We start from the raw sequence: 16819 nt of genomic DNA, 5'->3' as shown, positions 1-16819 counted from the left end.
AAATACACATTTTTTTTCTTTTGAATTAATTGATGTTATATATAATCCTTTATTTACACGTGATACTTGATTTCATTTCTGAAAATTCACATGTGGGTACAAACTGGTTCCATATAGCAGGTAGTTCTAGTTCAAAAGTGCTAACTTGAATGCACAGGCAGTTTCTAGAAAAATGATTACTATTTGTATTAGAGGTTGACATGCAAGATACAATTTTTCTTTTCATTAATCCAAACTTGTAGGATGCCCAAGAATTTTCAAAGCTCTTTATGTCCTTATTGGAAGATACTTTGTCTAAACAAAAGAATCCAGATGTGCGGAACATCGTGCAGCAGCAGTTCTGCGGGGAGTATGCGTATGTAACTGTGTAAGTGCTTCAGCGTTGCATGGCTCCTATTCTCCTAAGACGCTTGCTTGCTCGTGGTTCAGGGCCAGGCATGGCTTGCGTGGGTGATCATGGGACCTGCAGTGGTTACGGTCGTATGCCTCCACGGGAACCTGGAAGCAAACCACTTGATGACTGCAGTAGAACCATCCAGGCGTCAAGAGCTGTGCTTGGTGAAGCTTTTGCCGTTTCCTTTATGGGTGTGTGGAGTGAATTGAGAGAGTAAGATTGGCCGGACAGAACACTAAGAGATGGGCAGTACCTCTTTGACAATTTCCAGTCATAAAATAACACGACCTTACCACTTTCTGTTTTTATTTAATTTTTTTTAAACATGTATTGTACAAAATTTTTGTGAAAGAACTAATTAAGGGTACAAATGCTTCTTTCCCCCTTTCTAGGATGTGCTGTGGTGAACATGACTGCTTTTCTCACTCTGATCTTAATTTTGTCGCTCTCATTTTATTGTAGTTGCAGTCATTGTGGCAGAGAGTCTAAGCTTTTATCAAAGTTCTATGAACTGGAGTTAAATATCCAAGGCCACAAACAGTTAACAGATTGTATCTCAGAATTTTTAAAGGTATTCACATTTTGGCATATATATTGTTTGTGTTTTTAAGTGTTAAATGATGTTCTGAATGATATTTAATTGTATTAATCTCAACCTTTTTGATGTAAGAAGTTTCAGTGATGATCTAAAACTTTGGATAAGGTACTGAAGCAGGCTGCATCTTTAACGTGATTTTTGGCTATTGCCAGTCATGCAAAGTTTTATATGTGTGCAATGAGAGGTTAGTTGAGGGTTTAAGGAAATCTGAGCTCTGATCATACAACTGATTTACTTTTTCATGTCATGAGAATGAAAACGCATTAAATGCAAATATTTTATATCAATGATTATTTACACGGAGGTAATGAAAGTGTTCCCTTTTGTTCTGAGTGGAAAACTGCTAAGAGGAAACAGACACAGCATAATAGATGTGCTTATTGCATACCCTCCTGTCTTAAAACTATCCTGTGCTTCTGCTTCTCCATCATACTTGGCAGGCCTAAGGTTACCATCTTTTGAATTCATACAACCAGAACTCTCATTGGGTGTTTGCTTTGTACCAAGCGCTGACTGAGCTGTTGGGAATGACAGTAGTGAACGAGCCAGATGAAGCCAGCCTTTGTGGACCCGGCAGTGCAGTGTCATGAATCTCAGAGAGGGTCAGAAGCACAGGCCTCCGTAAAGCATGCAATGAGTGCTGCGGAGAGGAGAGCAGGGCAGGAGGCCAGGGAGGGCGCAAGCTGGTTGCAGTTTGAAAAGAAATGACCAAAAGTAAAGAGTGAGCCATACGAGAATTGGAGAAGAACCTTCTGGGCAGATGAAACTCCGAGTTTAGAGCCTGAGATGATGATAGGTCTGTGGCTGGAGAAGAGCGGGGAGTCTGCGGGGGGCTGGGTGTGGCAGGGTGGACCAAATAAGCTCAGGGGAGACGATGAAAAGTGAGTACCTGAGGTAGCGACGGCTTGTAGCAAACAGGCCAGCAGACCTTTGTCCAGCTTTGACTGTGAGAGGCAGGTGCCAGTCGCGTGTGAGCACAGGAGTGATACAGTGCATTGAACCAGACTGTGGGTGGGGTCTTGGAAGAGGCTGCAGGGGCCTGGGTTTGCTGAGAGGTGATAAGCTATTTGCCTTTACATACATTTTCAAAGTAGAGCTAATAACATTTCCGTATGGATTATGGAGAGAGCGAGGCACGGATTACAAGGGTTTGTGGCCTGATGAGCTGGAGGGTGGAGTTGTCATCACTGGGATGGGGGGACTGGAGGCGGGGCAGGGGGAGAGGAGCCAAGAGTCCAGGCTGGGGCTGTAGCTCAGTCAGATCAGTCTCGCAGGCATGGGCCCTGGTTACACCCTCAGCATCTCTGCCTCCCCAAAAGAAAAGTTTGATTTTGCGCTCGCTACCTTTGATAGGTATAGTTCAAAGGTAGAAGTCAGGGGTGCACTGACTGACAAGGGCTGCTGCTGAGCCCAGGATGCTTACCCAGGAGCCACCAGAGGTGTGTGGTGGCAGATGGCCAGTGAGTTGGGAGCGCAGTAGGTGAGCTGGTGTCCTTGAAGGCAAGAGAGGAAAGGAAGGGCAGCAGCATTACTTGTACTAATCTGTATCTCAGAAGTATTACAGAAATAGATAGGAAAACTTTAATAAGACCAGCGGGCGCCGTGGCGCACACCTATGATCCCTGCGGCTCTCGAGTCTGAGACAGGAGGATCGGATTGCAAGTCAAAGCCAGCTTTAGCAGCTTGGCAGGGCCCTAAGTAACTCAATGAGACCCTGTTTCTAAACGAAACACCAGAAGGCCTGGGGATGTGGCTCAGTGGTTAGGCACGCCCCTGAGTTCAATCTCTGGTACCAAAAAAACAAAGAAACCCATTGAGCTATAGCTTTTCTTCTTTGGGGGATGGTATTCTTAGCTTCATCTCATGAACATGGTTTAGTAATTTTACGCAAATATATACAAATAAATGTAGTTTCTACCCCCTTTCACTATTTTTAAGTTAATTTTGCATCAAAATACATGTGACACGTATTTTAAAAACCTACTTATATTTTTACACTCACAAGTTGGAAGGAGGCTCATCCATTTGAATATCGTCGTGCACACATTGGTGACTTGCAAACAGGGCCTTTTGGTCATTGTCATTCCTGGTTTTAAACTGCCTAATAGGAACTGTTAACTACCCACAGTTCTGCTTCACATAGAGTTTTTTGCTTGTTTTAAATCCTAGCTTTTACTTTTTAAAAACAAATATCTCATGTTCTTGATCAGGAAGAAAAATTAGAAGGAGACAATCGATACTTTTGTGAAAACTGTCAAAGTAAACAGAACGCCACAAGGAAGATCCGGCTCCTTAGCCTTCCCTGCACGCTGAACTTGCAGCTGATGCGCTTTGTCTTTGACAGGTGAGAAAGCGCAAGTGGTAGGTGCATGAGACTTGGCATGGACGGGATAGTAAAATGATGGCGAGTGAAACTCTAGATATGAATGTGGAAGTTATAGATGGAGCCTGTGATTTTGAAAAGTTAGCATTTTATGATTTTATCATAAAATTCTTGAAGTCAACTGTATGTAACCAGGAACTAGAAGATCAGGGAATCTTTTTATCTTAAGAATTATTGGTAAAAGCTGCAATGAATTGAATCACCTTGACATTCTTTATTACTGTAGATTTTAAGTAAATTCTTTTTACTTACTATAATAATTTCCACTTCCATGAGGATATTCATTTCGTATTTAAAGTCAAGGCAGTTTTATTCATAGGCTCATGTTTTACACTTCTGAAAGTTTGTATTTGGGAATCAGTACTTTGCATTGAGACCTTTTTAATCTGTTAAGGATTATTTATGTCCTTATCTAATGGTACAGACTCTTATGCAAGATTCTAAATAAATCCTAGCTACGGTTGAGTTTATTGAAGTAGCTGATAGAGCTTATTGTTTTCTGATTGTTTTAAATACAACCGGCTTCCTCTCGATCAGGCAAACTGGACATAAGAAAAAACTGAATACCTACATTGGCTTCTCAGAAATTCTGGACATGGAGCCTTACGTGGAACATAAAGGTAATATTTTTACCAAGGAGTTAAAATTATGAGAGAGATGATAACTTGTGATCTGCTTCTGATAAATATAGAGTAACAACTTACTGCTAATTTCTATTCGCTAATCTTTCTGGGAACAAACATTTTCTGAGGTGAGACAATATGTTATTTCATTTTCTGTGAGTGAGCACATAAAAGATGAGATAATCCATCAACACTTACATAATGAAGGACTTTATAATTTGTAACCTGCAATCACAGCTACTTGGGAGCATGAGACAGGAGGATGGTTAAGTTCAAGTGCTACCTGTACAACTTACCAAGACCCTTTCTCCAAATAAAGAACAATTGGTGGTTGAGCTCAGTGATGAGTGTCACCAGGTTCAACCCAGAGGACTGGGAAAAACAAGGATCTGGCAAAATGGAAAGGGTACTCTACTTTTTTCTGAATCTGCCCTTATTACCTTAGTCTGAATATTGTTTATATGTGTCTCATAAAACTAAGAGTTTCGAACCTGTTTACATTTTGTTTGAGATTTTGGTGCTGGGAATCGACTCAGGGCCTCACACGTGCTGATGAACGCATGCTCCACCACTAGTTACACCCTCAGCCTGATTCACATTTTGCAAAACAAAGAAACAAACAAAAAGCCCTACTTTACGAGAAACATTATATGGCACAGTTCCAGTGTTTCTCTGGAACTAGTTCTTCATAACTATGACTGCTGTGCCCCAGGGTGCTGTGTATAATTTGAATAAGAACTAACTATTGCTTCTTTTGGGGGGGGGGTTCTATTTATCTTATCAGACACATGGTTTCTGTTAGAGAAAACATCTTATGCTTGTGTTCTTCTTGCCTTGACTAGAAGGACTATATTACTCTCAACGCGGATCTTACTACTAATGTAATTTTTAATATTGAAAACATTCAATAAACCGTCACTTGCCCCCGATAAGTTTCAGAGGCATCTTAAAATCAAAACAAGCTGTAAAAACCTTTTAAAGAATTTGAGACTTTTTGGGGAAGAATGTTAAATAAGTAAATAGGCTTTCAGATGTGATGCTCTATTGGTCCTGTGGTCTCCAATCTGCACTTCCCCAGGAGGGAGCCGCCACCCACTCTGCTTCTTGACCTCATCATTAAGTCATTATGAACGAACGTGGCTCTAGACACATCGTGTAGTTTGCTTCTTGTCTCCTTCCTTTGGGTTATTGTGTGAAATTAGGGAAATCTGATGGGTTACTGGCTTTTCAGAGTCCAGAAATGTGTTTGTGAAATTGGTGTTTTACTTGACTGTATGAGTTTGAGTAATTATTACTGGGTTGTCCCCATGCCCCACCCCACTGTTGTAGGTATTGAACCCAGGATCCTCTACCACTGTGCTACACCCCTAGCCCTTTTGATTTTTTGTTTTGACAGAGTCTTGCGTAGTTGCCCAGGCTGTCCTTGAACTTTCCAGCTTCCCCAGGAGCTGGGCTTATGGTTTTGCATCACTGCTCTGGACTCTTTTTTTTTTATTTTGCAGTGCTGGGGAGGGAATCAGGAGCTCACCTGTGTTAGGTGTGCTCATCGCACTCATCTCAGCCCACGTTCTGATTTTCTTCCGAATGCAGAGGCATTTAGCAACTGAGCCACATCCCCAGTACTTCTTTTTTTCTTTTCTTTTTTCTTATTTTTTTGGAGACAGGGTCTCACTAGGTCACTTTCAACCTTGGTAAATTGCCTAGACTGGCTTCAAACCTGCAATACCCCTGCTTCAGCCTCCTGAGTCTCTGGGATTACAGGCGTGTGCCACCACACCTGGCCTCTTTCTTTTCTGATTTTTAATAAATTATGTATAGTAGAAGTGATCTTTTCCAGAACTTTTCTACCCTTTCTAATTGACTTAAGTTTGGGCTTTTCAGAAGATTTTTCCAGAGCTTTACACATTTCCTCATTTTTTTCTTTTTTGTATTGGTTATTGAACTCAAAGGTACTTTAACACTCAGCTATATCCCTAGTCCTTTTTATTTTTATTTTGAGACAGTCTTAACAAAATGTTGATGCACACATAGTGTTTTCTTGCATAAACCATATGTATAATAAAGGCTATGATTTGCAGGTTTTATTTTAAGTGATATTGGCATATAAAATTCTTTTGAAGAAATTGAGTGCAGAGTCGCTGCAGATTCTTTGTTTTCTCTTTTCTCTTCTCCCCCTCCTGAATCAAGGCTCTGTTGGAACTTCTTGCTCCAGGATAAGGGAGATACAACATTGACCAAGAGAGTGTCCTCTTGGACCTGTTCTAATTGTCTTGTATACACGTTTTGTATTTTACTTTTTCCAGCTTCCTTGCAGCATGATGGGAGAATAAAATTGCATGATCTTCAGGTATACAATCTGCTGACACTTGTGTTTTCTCAAATGATTATGTGGCACAATTGAGTTAATTTGCATGTGTCATCTCCCATGCTGTTTTAGATCCCCAGAACTTAACCTCTTTGTAACTAGAAATTTGTACCCTTTGACCAATGCCCTTGCTCACCTGTTTTTTTTAAAATACCTTTATTTTGTTTAGTTTTTTTAATGCGGGTGCTGGGATGGAACCAGTGCTTCATGCGCGCTTAGGCAAGTGCTCCTCCACTGAGGCCACAACCCGCCCTGCACACCTGTTCTGAAAGCAGTTTTTCTTGAATCACTTGCCTCCAGTCTCTTGTAAACTACTCCTTTCTTTTCTTTTCTTTTCTTTTTTTTTTAATTTTTAAGATTCAGTAGACCTTTACTTTATTCATTTATATATATGTGGTGCTGAGAATTGAACCAGTGCCTCACACAGGCTAGGCAAGTGCTCTACCACTGAGCCACAAGCCAGTCCTAAAATATTATCCTTTAACTTTTTAAACAGCAATCTTTTCATTCACTCTCATATCTGATTGGTTTGTATAGGTTTTAACCCATATTTCCAGCATGGAGAGTAGGAACAATCAGTTCTTGGTAAGCATGTAGCTCAGCAAGGCTCTTGGTAGCTTATCAACCCTGACTGCCCCGAGTACCCTGGTGTCTATCAGTACGTTTATAGAGGGAATGGAGACCAAAAGGCATGCTGCTTAAGATGCTCTCATCTATGTTGTTTTGTAAAACTAAAAGTTTTTTAAAAATCTTTGATGACACGCTTTGAATTTCGGAAGATGGGAAGAATCGTGGTCGTCACAGTTCCTGCGTAGATGGGGCTCAAGTTTGTCTTCTCTCCTCTTCTAGGCCGGGTCCTATGCCTATGAACTCAGCGCAGTCCTCATACACAGAGGAGTGAGTGCTTATTCCGGCCACTACATCGCCCATGTGAAAGACCCACAGTCCGGTGAATGGTATAAGTTTAATGATGAAGACATAGAAAAGATGGAGGGGAAGAATTACAGCTAGGGATTGAGGAAGATCTAGGTAAAACCTTAAGTTGTGAGTGCCCTTTTAAAATATAAATTTTTTTTTTTTTACAAAATGGAAATATTTGTGATACATTATTATGGCCCAGGATTGTTTTGGACTATCAAGGATGTCTGCATTTAAGTGCTCATAAAGCCACTGAAAAAATCTTTCTTAGTAATGTCTGCTTTTAAAAGAAAACTTGTTTTGTTCTAGAGATGGTTCCATAATGTCATGCTTTCAGGAAAACTCAATGGTAAATAATTAGTTTTTCTTTTGCCAGGAGTATTTCACCGGGCAGGTGAGGACCATGAGAATTAAGCTGAATAAGATAAAGAGTAGATTTAATGTGAGATTTGTAGTCCTTTCTCTTGGGTCAAGAAATTTAATTCTGGGAAGGGAAGTTCATTCTGTCGAAATAGTGTTTCCTCTTCCCTGTGAGTGACTTATCCACCCCCTCCAGTGTGAGGAGGTGCCTCTGAGGAGCGGCTGCCTGGCGTTAGGTAGGGGTTAAGTCCCCCAGGAAAGCTCCTTGAATGCTATCCTAGCACGTAGCTCTCTTCATCTCCTTGTCTTTGGCCAGTTGTACCCATTTACCGCCCCAAATTGTGGACACTATTTCCTGTTGGAACCATCTTACTGGAGTTTTTAAGCATTTTCTTCTGCCTGTCATTTTGGGTGAGGTTCAGAGGTTGGGATCTGGATAGGTGAAAAGGAATGTGAGTCGGCCCACGTCCCCACGGCCACTACTGTTTAATGGGTCGGAGCCAGATTTCCCTGGTGTCCAACAGGGAGGGGCATTGGCAGGCGGGGTGCTCTCGAGTCACGCGGTTGCCTCTGTATATGCTCAGGCCCTGACTATGTCTTGTAGACTGGAGAAGTACTTTCTGATTTTAAGTCACATTCACATGGTTACAGACTTTTATCAATCTTCTATTTTACATAGGGAGTACACAGTTCTTAATATTCATTTATATTTTTTTATTGTGCGATTCTTCCTAGGAACAAAATTGAGATGTATCTTCATTCCTTTTTGACTTTTGAGACAGGGTCTCACTAAGTTGCTGAGGCTGGCTTTGAACTTGTAGTCCTCCTGCCTCAGCCTCCTGAATTGCTGGGATTGCAGGGGGTGTGCCTTGGTGCCCAGCTGTTTGAGTCTTCTTAACTGAGGTTCATTTCATTAATATTCATTTTAGTCAGAATTTTAGGGTTAAAAGTCTCCTTATGTTGTTGTCCCATCTTCTACATGCAGATGGTCTTGAACTGTTAGAAGAGGTGTAGCTGGTAGAGCACGTGCCTAGCATGTGTGAGGTCTTGAGTTCAGTCCCCAGTGCCACAAAAGGGAAAAAAAAAGTCCTCTTCGACATCTCTTACTGTGCTCTATCCTGAACTTGTGTGAGTCATTTTATATCCTCTGTTATACAAAATAATGAACATCTTAAGCCTTGGGTACTCTTCAGGTGGAGGTGAACATCTTCCCTTTCCCTCTGTCTTCCAAATAATTGGTGGTTTTTTGTTGTTGTTTGTTTGTGGTGCTGGGGATTGAACCCAGGGCTTGTGCATGTGCGGCAAGCACTCCACCAACTGAGCTACCTCCCCAGCCCTCTTGGAATAGTTTGATTCCCTATGGTAGTACAGTGGTCTTCTGACTTTGTTGCTCAGGTATTATCTGAAGGAATGTTGAACTTTTAAAAATCCACATTTTTCATCATCAATTAAGTAGCTCTAAAGAACCTGTATGGCCTTTGAATGATTTAGATCCATGTTAAAGTATGTTTGGAATTGTTTTTGTGGTGCCCCCACCCAATGAATGAGCAAACCGTGGGCATTCTAGTTAAGCTGTCTTTTGGTGTTTCTACCCCGCAGAACCTTCTAAGTCCCAGACCCGGAACCAAAGTGTGGCAAAGGGACTCATTGCTCTCGAAATGCATACATGCTGCGTTTATCGGCTGCAGACCCAAGAAAAGCCCAACACGATGGTCGAAGTTCCAGGTAATCCCCTTTCCCTTGGATTATACTGGGAACATGTTTGGAATGCCATGATCAAAGGTCAATGATAAGCACCCGATGAATTTATTATGATAGGCTGTTTCTATGTCATAAATGTTATGAAACAAAAGAGTAATTATGTTGTTTTTTTTTGGGGTTTTTTTTTTTTTTTTTTTTTTAAGTTGTGAGCTTTTGAAGTAAAGAGCCTTGGACAGAAAGCTTCCATTGCCCCTCGCCACCCCAACCCAAAAATGGGAAAGAACAATCTTAAAACAATTAGAGAAACCATTAAGACCTTTGGTTTTATCATGTTCAGTCAGTAGAGCAAAGAGTCACTCACTGCACCATCTGTTCAAAGTGGTGTTTCTGAGCCATTTGGTGGTTCTAGGCGACTGTGATGTCAAAGAGAACCTCTACCAGAAGGGGAGACCACAGTAGGAAGTTGACCTCAAAGCTTTAGCCAATACTTGATATAATCAAGGGATTAATATGGATAAAGTTGTTTTTCATCTTTTTTTTTTTCAATAGCCTTTCTTCAAGAGCTGGTAGATCGGGATAATTCCAATTTGAGGAGTGGTGTATTGAAATGGCTGAGATGCGTAAGCAAGTGTGGATAAAGGAAAAGCAAAACACGAAGAGGTTAAGGAGCTGTACCAAAGTTACCTGCCTGGAGCTGGTCTGTAAGATATTCTAGGACAGCACTGTTGTCATTAAGTGGCTTGTGTTGTTTATGTTCACAAAAAAATGTATCTGAGCAGGCTTTTCCTGCTCTTCCTGATACCCAACTACAGCCAGTTTATACATTTGAAATTACTATGTAAACCAGTAATGACCTGGTGTGTGGCATTCCCTATGGTTTTCATCATGTACTTTCAAGGGAAGCTGTTAATCAATTGTAAGGTGTAGGCCAGCATTCTGCAGACAGGACTCCCCCCTGGATGAGATATGCATTCATTTCTGAAGACATATCTCATAGCATTTCAGTGGAAACAGTTTGTTTTGTTGGTTTGCATACTCTGTGCCCTAATGGTATTAATAGTCATATGTACTCATTATGAGTATGATTTTTTACAGTCTTTTGATTAACTTGGTATTTATTATCAGGTGTTACAATAGAGTAGAATATTTTTTAGCTCACTGCTGATTTATTCGGATTGTTGCTCATAGTCCAGCTCATCCTTTTTACTAAGTTTCCAAATGTATCCAGTGTCTCAAAAAGGAAACCAACCTTTTGAAAGGCTGACATGCCTTTGGTTATAAGTTATGTTTGTCATTTCATAGACATCAATTCCCCAAACCCAGTTCCAGCTGATGGAAGGCAATTTAGTTCTAGGCAGCTTGCACTGCGGTTTTCTTTTTGATATGTTTTTCCATTACGGTTATAATTTTAAACAAAAGATAACTATAAATTGCCATAAGAAATAGCTTTAAAAAAATCTTTCTAGGGGCTAGGGTTTAGCTCAATGGCAGAGCGCTTGCCTAGCATGTGTGAGGCCCTGGGTTCAATCCCCCACGACTTTATTTAAAAAAAAAAAAAAAAAAAAAAAAAAAAAGTTTTCTAACTGCTTCTTCATTTGATTCTGACCCTTCTTTGTAAACTGTTACTTGAACGTTGTTTGAGGGTTGGGATTATCCTAAAGAATTGGACTGCTAATTCAACAGGAAATTTTTTTGGAAATGAACCCATGATTCACATCTCTAAATTTATACGCCTTTGTTCAATGGAGCTGGAACCTAGAAATATGTTTTCTGAACTTTATTCACAGTTTCCTGAATTCTGCACAAGAGAAAAAGACTTCCTGGATCTAAAGTGACATGCTGTTGTGAGGGCTGGGGGTGTAGCTCAGTGGTAGACTGCTTGCCTGGCTCGCGAGAGGCCATGAGTTGGATCCCAGCACTAAACAAAGAAAAAAGAAAGAAACAAAGAAAGAAAGAAACAAATGCTGTGAATATTGTGAACCACTCTATAAACTTTATGGTCCAAAGATGTTATATGTCAAATTGTCACTGTGCATCCCATGGCTGTCTTAGTTAGTATATATGAACTTGTGCTGATGTTTAGAGTATTTTTCCATGTTTACACTTTTATCAATTACAAAGTTTATAATTTTTTTGTCCATTAGTAATAATTTATTTACAATGTGGGAAGTTCCATTGTCCTAAAATGATGTAGAATCTCAAAGTCAATGATTATGGTTTTGTGCTGGTAAAGTCTTTATTGTGCATTTTCTAAATCTTTGTGAACTATTTTTAAAAGGGCCACTTACCCCAATATCACTGAGGACTTGAACCTTTTGGCTCTTGTTATTTAATTTGAAACATACTTAAATTATCTCTAGGTAAAGTGTTTCAAATATTTTGGTATTGTAATTGTTCAAATATCTTTGATACTATGATTGTTCTAGGCTTCTATCTTTCCAAAAGAAAAATTGTTGCTTTCAGAATCTGTTTTTTTTTTTTTTTTTTCCCCACCTTTGGTTCAGAGTTACTTCTGATATTTCCCTTTGGTAAATATTTTAACAGTTGCTCTCCTGGTTCGGTCACTGAGATGACATACAGTCTGATATCCTCAAGTTGACCATGAGAGTGTATTCTCCTACTTGGTAGCGGGCTGCCATGCCTTCGGAAAGTAACACTTTGGCAGTTGACTGATACGAGGGGCCAACTTTAACAGCTTTGCTACGAATCTCTTTTAAGGAGAGATAATCTGTAGCGTGAAAACTTTGCCACAAGCGAAGTCTGTCTTGGTTATAAGCCTTGTGCTCCACCCCTGTTCTCAGGGAAACTCTTGGAGAGATCCATGCAGTTCTTAAAAATAAATTGAAAATGGAAAGACCCGTGAACACAGCCACTATGGGTCCCCCAGCACACTAAAATGAAATCTGGAAAACAGGCTGAGTATAATATGTGTGCTGTTAGATCACAGTATGAACCCAGCCTCTGTTCTCTTCTACTCTTATAAAACCAAACCACACATGCTTTTCTAAATCTTTGTATCTTATCTTGACCTATTCAAAAGCTCGAACAGCAAACTTCGTTGGGAAGTTTTCAGTAGGACTCTAATAGGGGAATGGAAATGGTTCAACTACCTGCCATTGAGTCATAGGGCGCTAGGGTCATCCTGGGCCTTGCTTCCAGCAGATACTTCCTGGGAAAGAAATGTTGTGTACATTTGAATTTTCTTAAATCCTTTCCTTTTAATGGGTGGTTTCTGATCTTTTATTCTTTCAGTTGGTAAAGGTAGACACTGCTTTCTCTTCACCCATCTCTAGCTTCTGGGTGAACTAGAACACCTAGTAAATTTTTTTGAATAATTACTGTGTATCATGATCTGATTTTCCCTTCTTTGAGAGTCTGCACATGACTCAAAGTTTTAATGTATGTGATGTACCTGGGGCAAGATTACATATGCTGAGCCTTTTATTTTTGCTCTTAGTGATCATTTATCTTGCATTCTTTATATACCCAGTGTGCTCTGTCCTTGCAGGTTAAACTGCATAAACAACAAATGAAATTCCAAGGTATCTAGAAAATAATTAATCTTACTATGTTATAAGATGCCAGAACTGTTACCTGTACCGCATCTTAAGGTCTCCTCGTTTATATATTGTGTGAATGCATAATTAACTTTTCTATATCTCTTTCCTTCCAAAAAGCTCAAAATGCTTCATATATCTTATCTTTTACACTCAACAACATCCCTGTGAGGTAGGTAGAAGGCAGGTATTATTACCTTCATTTTACAAATAAAAGACCTGAAGCATAGAGTTTAAGTGACTTGCTCAAGTTCAGTTTCTCATTGGCAGAACTTGGATTGGCCTTGGTCCCACCTGGAGGTCTCATGCTCTTCCTTCCTGCCTGTCCTAGAGCCTCCCTGTTGAAAGCTCTTTGACGATGTCCAGTTTTAGCACAAGTAGAGACCTGACAGTTCGACATTTTGATTTTGTAAAAATTGAGAAGTCTAAAATGAGTTAGTTTTCTAGACATGTAACTCTCTGGAGTGTAAAATCGGTCAAAATGGCATTGAATTGAAGCATCTGTCCTTCAGATCGCACCTAAAGTAGCATCTAATACAAGCATATGGATTCAACCTCTGTATGTTTTCTTCCATGTTTTATGCTGGGACTCACTGGAGACCTTTGTAAGTAATCAAAGCTGTCCCTTTGTTTTTAATTCTGGCTTTTAGGGAATGCTGGAATTCCCTTTCCCCAAATTAAAACTCATGCTTGGTTTATCTTTCTATTTCTGCAACAGAAAAATTGATCATAATTCAGTTGTAGTGTGCTTTCCCCTGGAACTTGTTTAAAATAGGTTGCTTTCTTGAAATAAGTGATAATGAATGGATCGTGACATGGATTTCGGAGGGGGAAATAAATAACTTTTCTTAATTGACAAATTGACACCAGTATTATCTTGGATGCAGAAAAGTCCAGTAGTTGCAATAGGCTTTTTAAGGGTGGTAGTAACCAATGAGAATAATCACTGTCTTAGAGCTCAGTCTTGGTTTTTAAAAAAATTTCAAATATATGTCACACATTTGTGAGAAGTGTTTATAAAAGTAATTGATGAAGTAAACATAGTGAAGGATGATGTTGTGTTATTTATGAGCCAGTGTGGAGCATGACTGGTAGTCCCCAGACATGGGTGTCCTGATCGAAGCTCTGCTGTGCTACCAAGCAAGACACTTCTCTCTGTGGATGCGTCTTGTAGAATGTGGTTAATAATACCAGCCGATCTCTTAGGGCGCTGTGCAGGTGCGTCACACCTGGTCCCTAATGCAGAGGAGGCAATTAACTGGGGCTTGGCCTCGCTCTTTAGACACCTCTGAACAGTGATCCTACGATGCTGCTAACTTTGGACAGAGTCCGCATTGTCTTTTGAGAAGAATGACTGGATCTCTTGGTACAAACACTGTAGAATACATAGTGTCTTTCTGTTGCTCTCTTCCCCAGAGCCCTATGAGTTCGTCTCCCTTGAATGGCTTCAAAAGTGGCTGGATGAGTCGACACCCACCAAGCCTATTGACAATCACGCTTGCCTGTGCTCCCATGACAAGCTTCATCCAGACAAAATATCAATTATGAAGAGAATATCTGAGTATGCAGCGGACATTTTCTACAGTAGATACGGAGGAGGCCCAAGACTAACTGGTAACTCTGGATGACTTTTCTGCATCAAGAATTCGTGGGGGCCAGGCATGATGTCCTATGCCTGTAATCCAAGTGGCTCAGGAGGCTGAAGCAGGACAGTTGCAAGTTCAGCACCAGCCTCAGCAATTTAGGATGGCCTTAAGTATCTTAGTGAAAATTAAAACTGGGCTGGGAGTGTGGCTTAGTGGTCAGGCACCCCTGGGTTCAATCCCGGGTTTAAAAAAACCATGGTGTACGTGGGCCTTCTCAGTGGGTCTGGCGATTTGTCCCAAAGGTCTAGACCACATGTTCTCGTCCTTTGGAAGAGGGTTTGTTGAACAGAGTAGAAGTTAAACCATCAGTGTCACTCAAGGAAGCTTGGTCTTGGTCCCCTCCCAGTGTCCCCTACCAAGTAAACAAAATAGGAGCCTTTGAAAAAAACTACTCCCTGGTAGTTTGTTTCACATTATTCTCTTCAAGATAATTGAACCTTTGGTCAATTCAGCATCCTGTTCCTCCCAGGCTCTTGGGGATTGCTGACAGGTTGTGGAGCCCCCTAGGCAACTGTCTGTACTGGAGGTTGTTTCTTAGTTCATGAATGGCAGCTGCTTGACTCTGTGAATGCGTAGAGCTGTGACCGGCCACAAAGTATCCCGAGTCTATTGGATTCTGGCCGCCTGGAAACGTTTTCCTTTTCAGTGAAGAACTGGCTGCACAGGCCCCTTCCTGTTTGCACATGAGGCTGAGGAAATTACACGAGCCCCTCCTTCTTTCTAAAGTAAATGCTGTTTTCTGGTTGTGTACGACTTACTCTTAACTGACATTGAACTACAGACTTCTGTCCTTCTTACATACACACCTGGAGTTCTGCTTTCTAAATTTCCATTCTAAATCTGGTGAAAATTAATAAGCTGTTCCAGGGAACAAACGACAACAGAAAGGTCTTTTCAGAGAATCACATTTTATATGATTCCTAGAATTGTGAATATTTCAGTCAGGCCCTTTATATTTCTTTCTTTCTTTCTTTTTTTTTTTTTTTTTTGAAGATAACTTCAACATTTTATTATCTTCATAACAAAACAATGAACTTAGAACTGAATCACTTGGCCCTTTCTCTTTTTATCTCCTCCCAGTTCAAAATGCTTGCATCTCTTAATAGCCAACATTCTCTTAGATCTACAGTTAGGCTCAACACACTCAAGCCTCAGCACAATCTTCTTTGTAGTTTTAGCCTTTTTCCTGAAAATTGGCTTAGTCTGCTCACCATAGCCACTCTGTTTCCTGTCATAGCGCCGCTTTCCCTGTGCATACAGAGAATCCTTGCCCTTCTTGTACTGTGTCACTTTGTGGGGTTGGTGTTTGCCACACTTCTTACAGAACGTCCGGCGGGTCTTAGGAACGTTCACCATGTTTGCGGGAGCGTTATCGGAAAGGAAAGCCGGCCCTTTATATTTCTTTCTTTCTTTTTTTTTAACTGCTCTTTACTTGGAAGATGACCTCTGCATGAAGGTCCTTCCATGTATAGTTGTTAGATATAATGACTTCCCCCAGCCTTAATTATGTGATTATCATCTTATTGCATTCGCATTGTGCTTAGATAGTTATAGTGAATTATAACATTTTATCTCTTCATACAGATACAATATTGCTGTCTTGAAATTCAAATCACCAAAATAATTGAAGATATATACCCATATACTATGTTACCAAAGTTTGTGACAATTCAGAATTCATCTGTTTTATGAAGTGTTAACAGCAATTCCTAAGGAAGCATGTGTGAATGAAGTGTCTTTTCACTTTCTTCTAGTGAAAGCCCTGTGTAAGGAATGTGTAGTAGAGCGTTGTCGCGTTTTGCGTCTGAAGAACCAGCTAAATGAAGATTACAAAGCTGTCAATAATCTCCTAAAAGCAACAGTAAAGGGGTATGTTGCACAGCATATTGATAATGGTATACTGAAAATCTCCAAGTAATAATTAAGCATCTGATGGGAAAAAAAAGGAGTTGGGGTTTCCATGAGAAGGTTGTGGTAGATGGCCAAACCAGATCAAAAGCAAATTTTGCAGTGATTTGCGTCCTTGGGTTGAAAAAGCATCCTGTGGGTGTTGGGGACCCCTGAGGGAGGATGAAGGAAGCGTGGCCGCCGGCGCGCCCAGTGGGACATTTTGTCAGACAAGTCCGGTGCATTGGGGTGTGTTGAGCCCCACCCTACCAGGGGCCTCTGCTCAGAGACCAGTGAATGACTCATGGATGGGACTCATGGTACCTGAGTTTAATTTCTATATCTCTGCAATGAAGATTAATGTAGTTGACTATTTTGGGTCATTTC

The 16819-nt window shown here is 40.5% G+C and overlaps 2 protein-coding genes across 2 annotated transcripts in view; one reads left to right on the top strand and one right to left on the bottom strand.

Moving 5' to 3' along the window:
* The window catches only part of USP48 (ubiquitin specific peptidase 48), a 99348-nt gene that overhangs the window by 52479 nt on the left and 30050 nt on the right, over positions 1 to 16819 (top strand). The window contains 15 exon segments of the mRNA XM_079128599.1: positions 243 to 367; positions 857 to 965; positions 3203 to 3336; positions 3913 to 3991; positions 3993 to 3995; positions 7213 to 7360; positions 7363 to 7392; positions 9241 to 9261; positions 9264 to 9313; positions 9315 to 9366; positions 9892 to 9923; positions 9929 to 9968; positions 9971 to 10039; positions 14316 to 14513; positions 16300 to 16414. Of these exon segments, the coding sequence (XP_078984725.1) occupies positions 243 to 367; positions 857 to 965; positions 3203 to 3336; positions 3913 to 3991; positions 3993 to 3995; positions 7213 to 7360; positions 7363 to 7392; positions 9241 to 9261; positions 9264 to 9313; positions 9315 to 9366; positions 9892 to 9923; positions 9929 to 9968; positions 9971 to 10039; positions 14316 to 14513; positions 16300 to 16414 (1205 nt within the window).
* Positions 15538 to 15924, bottom strand: LOC306654530 (large ribosomal subunit protein eL42-like). The gene has a single exon (XM_079128258.1). It carries the CDS (start codon positions 15899 to 15901, stop codon positions 15581 to 15583), a length of 321 nt encoding a protein of 106 aa, XP_078984384.1. The 5' UTR covers positions 15902 to 15924; the 3' UTR covers positions 15538 to 15580.

This window comes from Sciurus vulgaris (genome assembly GCF_902686455.1).
Source record: "Sciurus vulgaris genome assembly, chromosome: 1".
Lineage (NCBI taxonomy): Eukaryota > Metazoa > Chordata > Mammalia > Rodentia > Sciuridae > Sciurus > Sciurus vulgaris.
Note: the sequence above shows the minus strand (reverse complement) of the source record. Positions and strands in the feature narration are given on the sequence as shown.

What these genes read in the sequence shown, in the direction of transcription:
- LOC306654530 (XM_079128258.1), bottom strand. Translation starts at nt 15,901, where the DNA reads ATGGTGAACGTTCCTAAGACCCGCCGGACGTTCTGTAAGAAGTGTGGC.